We start from the raw sequence: 8,294 nt of genomic DNA, 5'->3' as shown, positions 1-8,294 counted from the left end.
AATTTTTAAGGAAAACAGGGTTCCTAAGTCAGTAGATCCTGTCTTTATTAAAAATATAAAAGTTAGCTGGGCATGGTAGCGGGCACCTGTAACCCCAGTTACTCGGGAGGCTGAGGTACAACAATCACTTGAACCCGGGAGGTGGAGGTTGCAGGGAGCCGAGATCACACCACTGCACTCCAGCCTGGGTCACACAGCAAGACTCTGTCTCAAAAAAGAAAAAGAAAAAAGAAATGTAGATATATAAGAGCCAAAAGAGCTGTGCATGTGGAGGAAACTGATATACTATTATATGAGAACAAGTCCTAGGTAAAGGAAGGATGGGAGGCAAGATAGAGGAGCAGTTAACGTTGCAAATTCTAAGGATTTGAAGCTTCAGCTGCAAAGTAAAGGTAGACTATGAGGGAATTCTTACCCTACTCCCTCAGTCATCTCCACAAAGTAGGTGACAGCGTCTTATGAGAAAGAGATACCGGAAATGGAAATGGAGTCTTTGTGGGGAGTTCACCAAAGAGTCTACTGATGAATAAAAGAAATGGTGAAAGATAGTTGCACAAAGGCCAGGAGCAAGGTGGTTTATAGGGATCTGTAACTTCTTCCACCACTGGTCTGTGGTCTGGGAGCAGAAGCTGAAAAAACAGGCAGCGCAGGTTATTCAGTGTAAGCAATTGATACAGTGTTCTTCCAGCTTCTTCCTGTTTATTTTACAGACTGCAAGTTAACTCATTCAACACCGGGACAGAAGTTTCACTAAAATCTTAATCTTTCCAGTTCTGCACTTCACTATACCATGCAAAGGTTGTGTCCTCCCTTCCTCCTTCTACTCACTAGAAATTTATCATGGCCACTCCTTCTAAGACCCCACTGCGAGGCCGGGCTCCGTGGCTCGTGCCTGTAATCCCAGCACTGTGGGAGTCAGAGGCAGGCGGATCACCTGAGGTCGGGTGTTTGAGACTAGTCTGGCCAACATGGTGAAACCTCGTCTCTACTAAAAATACAAAAATGAGTTGGGTGTGGTGGCACGCGCCTGTAATCCCAGCTCCTTGGGTGGCTGAGACAGGAGAATCGCTTGAACCCGGGAGGCAGAGGCTGCAGTGAGCCAAGATCACTGCTGCACCCCAGCCTGGGCAACAGAGCAAGACTTGTCTCCAAAAAAAAGACTCCACTTTTAGGCCAGGCACAGTGGCTCACACCTGTAATCCCAGCACTTTGGGAGGCCGAGGTGGGCAGATCTCCTGAGGGTAGGAGACCAGCCTGGCCAACATGGTGAAACCTCATTTCTACTAAAAACAAAAATTAGTTGGGCGTGATGGCTCAAGCTTGTAATCCCACCTACTCAGGAGGCTGAGGGACAAGAATCGCTTGAACCCGGGAAGGATCCTGGGAGGCAGACGTTGCAGTGAGCCGAGATCGTGCCCCTGCACTGCAGCCTGGGAGACAGAGTAAGATTCCGTCTCAAAAAATAAAAAACTCCACTTTTATAAACTCAAAGCAGTATGAATAGGATTTAGGTGAATCCCATTCTCTTCCTTGCTGAATACATTTATATATTTGCTGAATATATTTAATAAATGTTTGATCCTTCCATTGCTTACTCCTTTAAAAAGAAGTCCTAATAATTAACTTTTTAAAACTTTATATAGGAAAATTCAGACAACATGATTCTTTTCTCATTAAAGGGAAATGGAGTAAGTAGAAATTACACATGCACACGAGGAGAATAGCTTCCAACTAATCTTTAAACACTGGTACACCTCATCTGAATACACTCAGAAGAATACATTTCAGTCCCAGAATGGCATCACATTTGCTTGTGTTATCAAGCTTCCTATTAAACATAGGTAGAAAATAAGCTGTAGGCCAGGTGCAGTGGCTCACGCCTGTAATCCCAGCACTTTGGCCCAGGCAGGCGGACCACCTGAAGTCAGGAGTTTGAGACCAGCCTGGCCAACATGGAGAAACCCCGTCTCTACTAAAAATGCAAAATTAACAGGTTGTAGCGGTGGGCACCTGTAGTCCCAGCCACTCGGGAGGCTGAGGCAGGAGAATCGCTTGAACCCAGGAGACGGAGGTTGGGGTGAGCTGAGATCACACCATTGCACTCCAACCTGGGCAACAAGAGCAAAACTCCATCTCAAAAAATAAAATAAAATAAAATAAAAAATAAAACTGCAGTGAGAAGGGAAATAAAAGATATCAGAAGTCTACAAGTTCTTTTTTTTTTTTTTTTTTGAGACGGAGTCTTGCTCTGTCGCCCAGGCTAGAGTGCAGTGGCTGGATCTCAGCTCACCGCAACTTCTGCCTCCTGGGTTCACGCCATTCTCCTGCCTCAGCCTCCCGAGTGGCTGGGACCACAGGCGCCCACCACCTCGCCCAGCTAATTTTTTGTATTTTTAGTAGAGACGGGGTTTCACCGTGTTAGCCAGGAGGGTCTCGATCTCCTGACCTCGTGATCCGCCCGTCTCGGCCCCCCAAAGTGCTGGGATTACAGGCTTGAGCCACCGCGCCCGGCCAGAAGTCTACAAGTTCTAAGTAAATCTTTAAATCCCTATTAATGGTCCACCATAGTCCACAATTCTTGTTGTAAATGCTGTTGATTGATGTTTTTTTAAAAAAGAAGCTAGTTCCAAATTGATCTATCCAAAATGAACCCTCTCTAAAGGAAGCTTTACATGCTTAACTGCTTTTTCACAGTGGCAAGAAAAAAAAAATAATTCTGATGAAAACTGAAAGCACTACTGATCAGAAATGAATTACTTTCTGCTTTAATATTACCAATATAGTATTCATTTTCTCTACTGCCAAGTGAGTTATTTTTTCTCTTATCTCTTTATAGTAAAAATAAACCAACAAAAATTACTCTGGGCCTGTATATTTTGTGTGAATTACAAAGCTATTAACAGCAAAATATTAATAATTAGACATACACACCTATTCTACTAAAAACTAGCCACTGAGGAATGAAGCCTGTTTCCTCATAGTATTTTATGATTGGCTTAAACAGTTGACCCTTGAACAACGTGGCTTTGAATTACTTGGGTCTACTTACAATCAAATTGTTTTGAACCAAAAAAAATCTTGGAATGCAAAATCCATGGACACAGTGGGCCAACTTTTCGTATACACAGGTGGACTTCAGTATTGTGCAGGGTTGGGTATATACAAGGGTCCTGGAACCAATTCCCCATGTATACTGAGAGACAACTGTAATTAGAATTGTGGTGAAGAGTTTATGCCTGCTTTTAAAAACTGCATATCTGATTAGGAATACTGGACTTTTCTAACAGGCCTACCTAACTTGAATAACAAAGTAATAAAGTATAATCATCACTGGTAGAATACATTTACTTACCATGCTAAAAATGCTAAAACATGGCTATTACCAATTCTTAGGTATTTGAAAACCACACACCATTCCACTATTTTCTGTGGGTGTTCAATTCACAGAAATAGTTTATTATCAATTAAGAATTAGAAGATCTGCGCTCAAAAAATAACTCTGCCACACGCAACTCTTGAAAACACTGGCACTCACTTTACTAAGATGTAAAAGGAGCGGTTAAACTGGATTAGTCTCTAAAGGTTCATCTAACCCAGTATTCTGCATTGCAAAGTATATTGGATTCTTTTCTTTTCTTTCTTTTTTTTGAGACAGAGTCTCACTCTGTCACCCAGGCTGGAGTGCAATGGTGTGGTCTCGGCTCACTGCAATCTCCGCTTCCTGGGTTCAAGCAATTCTCCCGCCTCAGCCTCCTAAGTAGCTGGTACCACAGGCACATGCCACCACACCTAGCTGATGTTTGTATTTTTAGTAAAGATAGGGTTTCACTGTGTTGGCCAGCTGGTCTTGCTCCTGATCTCGTGATCCACCCGCCTTGGCCTCCCAAAGTTCTGGGATTACAGGCACGAGCCACCCTACCCAGCCTGGATTCTATTTTTCAGATTCATTTGTTGGAGCTACAAATGAAATCATCAAAAGAGAGATGGAGGCTAATAGGAGAGTCTAGAGTGAGTTACCAATTTTGCTAGTAGATAATGTTTCACACCCTAAAAACTACAAATAACCACTACAAAGTTCTTCATAACACAGAACAATCTAAAAACCACAACTCAATCTTTAGAGCTGAGAATAAATCATGTGAAACCTGTAACATTTTATTTGTTAAAAATGAACAGCTTCAGAATAGATCTAAATGTAACTTTTCCAAAAAACACCAAAAAGTACAGTGTAAAGCACCTCCTCATTAAATACAAACTTCCATTTTGTGATGCACTGCATCAATGTTTTGCATATACCTTGATGCAAAGAAAATTTTAAGTTGCATCCTGTTTTTTTAAAAAAACCAAAATTTAAGAACTGAACAAGGATTACAACCACATTCCAATAAAGAAAATTTTCCTTCAACAAAGCATATTGTTTTGTTTATATACATGTGACCACCAAGAGTTTTAATTTAGTTGTACCAAAGGCAAAACATTATACTTAAAATTAAATTACAGATGCATGAAGAATAAAAGTTTAATATACCAAAGACAATTTGTTGTTTGATGCACTCAATGTCAGTATTTGGGGCAATTTTTAAGGTTTTCCCAAAAAATGGCATTAATAGCTCTATACAATAATAGGTAAGAACAGGAAAATGAAAACACCTTTATACCATATTTTCACAAACCGTTCTAAAGACAGCAAACTCGAGCTTAGCTGCTTTTCCTTGCTTTAAAATAAGCTACCAGTAATTCTAAATCAGACTAAAATGTACTGTTCCTAGACCAAATACAGGCATTCATACTTGCAAAAATGTTTTGCAATGAGTTCTTGGCCTATATGAAAAGCATCAAATAGCTAAGGAGAGACTAGAATTTATTTTCAAAATCTGTGACTGACTTCCAATAATCACTTATCAGTACAAGTACCAGCAAAATATCAGATATTAAGGATCAGATTTAATTCTTTGGTATAAGCATGAAACTGTTACTGATAGCTTTCCATGGCTAGCATAAATCATTAAGTAACTCAAGAAGCATGAGAGGCAAGAATGAAGTCTAGTATACAATGCAAGGCAGGCCAAGAACGATGTTTGTTTTACAGGAAAAGTCAACACTAACAATCTACTCCTGAGAAACTAACACCTATTTAGATGTTAACATAATGGCAAACTAAAATGTCAAGCTTCAAAATGACCAAACTTGTAACGTATAGCTGGAAGATTTTGCTGCATTTGGCATTATACCGTAATTTACAGTATACAACATCTGAGGACTCAGTACTATCTTGGCACAGACTAACTTCTCCCACTCCCTCAGAGGTGGCAGGTGGCGGGGTGGTGGGGGAGGGCCTTTGCTCCCCATAAATGCCTGAACTTTAATTTATAACATATAAGAAATCAGTGAAAGGTAAACAACAAGGTTAATGTAACTCTATTATAAATTTTGCATTTTTTCTGTGACATATACAAGTATATTTTTGTTTTTGGAGCTACAAATTAATTTTGCAATCTTCAAAGCTCATAAATTTCAACTTTTCAAATAAGAAATGTTAACTTCAAATAAGAAGTCTAGGACTTTATGGCTATTAATTTTACTATCAAAATATCCAAGGGACTCAATTCAATGTAATAGTTATAATTCTTCTAAATATCATTTGAATACTTTGTGGACACTAGACTCAAGACTATGCTAAATCCAAACAGTACACCTATAACCTGGGTTTTGAAGTTTTTCATCTCAACTACCTGTCCTTCAACTTGCTACTTACTTCCTCTCATGCCTTCGTTTATTAAACACAAACTGTCATTTTTAAAAACTGGATCTTCTCCTCCAAGGCCCTATCAGATAACCTCGTAAATATGCATTTATAGTCTTTAACATCAACATTTTAAACTGAGACCTAGAGTCACATTTCTTGTTAAAAGTTCAGCACTAAAGCTGTCTAATTCCAGGGGATCACACTGTCTGAAAAATGAACCAAGTTCTAGATATTCCCATAAATCTTAAAATCCAACACTGGAATTCTAATACATTTGTTTTGTATCTCTAATGAAGAAAAGGCAACTGTACTGACTACATCAACACTATTAAAGGGTAAGTGACAGCAACAAAGGGACCTACTCATGTTTCTGAAGACCAAGATTTACCATGACGAAGTCTAAAATATGGGCAAAGGTGATGAGATCCTGAATACCACTATCATAAAAATAATCAATTTCTATCTTTCTGTCTTCCTTCTGCTGCATGAGGAACCAAAGAAGTCAAACAGATGATTGTTCTGTCTGAGCCAACCATGAAATCTTCAAGAACAGATAGGTATAATCCCTATTATTCTTTCAGGGCATTATTTTATACATTAAAAAAAAACTTCAAAAATAAAAATAAGAGTTATTTAGCCTTGTGAATATTTTGAAGTAAAGTTTCTTGAATTTCTGTGATGAACTCTTCAAGCAATTCAACTTTTCAGAGTCATCTCTCAAAAGTTCCTTTGACATGGGACCTATCCCACGGTTACAAACCGGCTTCCCCCTTTGTTGTATGTGAGAGTGGCTCTTCGTTCCTTCAGGATCCCAAACCGCTCATTCAACGTCATCCCTGTCTGGAGAAAAGAAAAAAACAAAAACAACAACAAAGCAACAATTAACAACTTTACTGAAAGCCATATTTGCTTTGGAACAATAATGTGATCTTATGATTAATTAAAAGTAACGACAACTAACATTCTACTATTATGTGTATGACCTCATATAAAGCCTACATTATATACTATATAAAACACACACATGCTATAATGCCTAGAAGTCATAAACCCATAGCCCCTATCTGAATTATTTTCAGGCTCTGTAAACACTGCCACCAACTCATGATGTCACTGATAAAATAACTCTTCAGACCTGTAAATATTTTATAGCAAATTTTCTTGAATTACGGTGAGTTCAACACAGAAATTCAAATTCAAATGAAAATCTGGTTTTTTTTTTTAATTAACAACAGCATCTATAAACTATACCATTTCTGGAAAAAAAAATAGTTAACAAAATAAAAATAAGCAAAACAAATTTGGTTAAATTTTTTTTTCTTATTTTTTTATGGAGAGAGTCTGGTTGTCACCCAGGCTGGAGTGTAGTGGCGCAATCTCAGCCTCCCGAGTAGCTCACCTCAGCCTCCCGAGTAGCTGGGATTACAGGCACATGCCACCACACCCAGCTAATTTTTTTTATTTTTAGTACAGACGGGGTTTTTCCATGTTGACCAGGCTGGTCTCAAACTCCTGACCCCAAGTGATCCACCCACGTTGGCCTCCCAAAGTGCTGGAATTACAGGCGTGAGCCAGCGCACCAGGCCAATTTGGTGAAATTTCTATCCATCCTTTGTATCTTCAATTTCACATTATTTCAAGGAATACTAAAAAACCATCTGACAAAATCAAATACCCATTATGATAAAAATTCTCAGCATATCAGGAATAGAAGGGAGGTTCCTCAATCTGACAAAGAGAATCTATTAAAAAAAAAGAAAAAGAAAAAAAGAAACTGGGCCAGGCATGGTGGCTCCCTCCTGTAATCCCAGCACTTTGGGAGCCTGAGGCAGGCAGATCAAAAGGTCAGGAGTTCGAGACCAGCCAGGCCAGTATGGTGAAACTGTCTCTACTAAAAATACAAAAAACTTAGCTGGGTGTGGTAGTGCACACCTGTAATCTCAGCTACTTGGGAGGCTGAGGCAGGATAACTGCTTGAACCCAGGAGACAGAGGTTGCAGTCAGCCAAGATTATGCCACTGCACTCCTGCCTGGGTGACAGAACAAGACTCTATCTCAAAAAGGAAAAAAAAAAAATATATATATATATGGCTAATATCACACTAAATGGTGACATATTTAATGCCTTCTCTTTAGGCTTTGGAACAAGGCATGCATACAAGTATACATCTTAACCATTTCTACTCAACATTGGACTGGAGGTCCTAGCCATTGTAACAAAGCAAGAAAAGGTTTTAAAGATTGGAAACGAATTAGGAGAACAAAATGATTGTTTACACAGAAAATCCTAAGCTGGGCAGCCACAGAAGGCAGGCAGATGGCTTGAGCTTAGGCGTTCAAGACCAGCCTGGGAAATGTAGTGAAACCCTCTCTGAAACCCTGTCTCTACAAAAAATACAAAAATTAGCCAAGTGTGGTGTGTGTGCCTGCATCCCCAGCTGTGGTGGTGTTTGCCTGTATCCCCAGGTGTGGTGTGTGTGCCTGTATCCCCAACTGTGGTGGTGTTTGCCTGTATCCCCAGGTGTGGTGTGTGCCTGTATCTCCAGGT

The 8,294-nt window shown here is 39.5% G+C and overlaps 1 protein-coding gene across 1 annotated transcript in view; it reads right to left on the bottom strand.

Moving 5' to 3' along the window:
• Positions 1-4,120: 4,120 nt before the first annotated feature.
• Positions 4,121-8,294, bottom strand: part of FYTTD1 (forty-two-three domain containing 1) — a 31,904-nt gene continuing 27,730 nt past the window's right edge. The window contains exon 9 of the mRNA XM_023214876.2: positions 4,121-6,586. Coding sequence (XP_023070644.1) covers positions 6,488-6,586 — 99 coding nt within the window. The 3' untranslated portion in view covers positions 4,121-6,487. The remainder of the gene's footprint in view (positions 6,587-8,294) is intronic.

The sequence above is a fragment of the Piliocolobus tephrosceles genome, chromosome 2 (assembly GCF_002776525.5).
Source record: "Piliocolobus tephrosceles isolate RC106 chromosome 2, ASM277652v3, whole genome shotgun sequence".
Lineage (NCBI taxonomy): Eukaryota > Metazoa > Chordata > Mammalia > Primates > Cercopithecidae > Piliocolobus > Piliocolobus tephrosceles.
The sequence above is the reverse complement of the archived record's forward strand: the minus strand, read 5'-3'. Positions and strand labels throughout refer to the sequence as shown.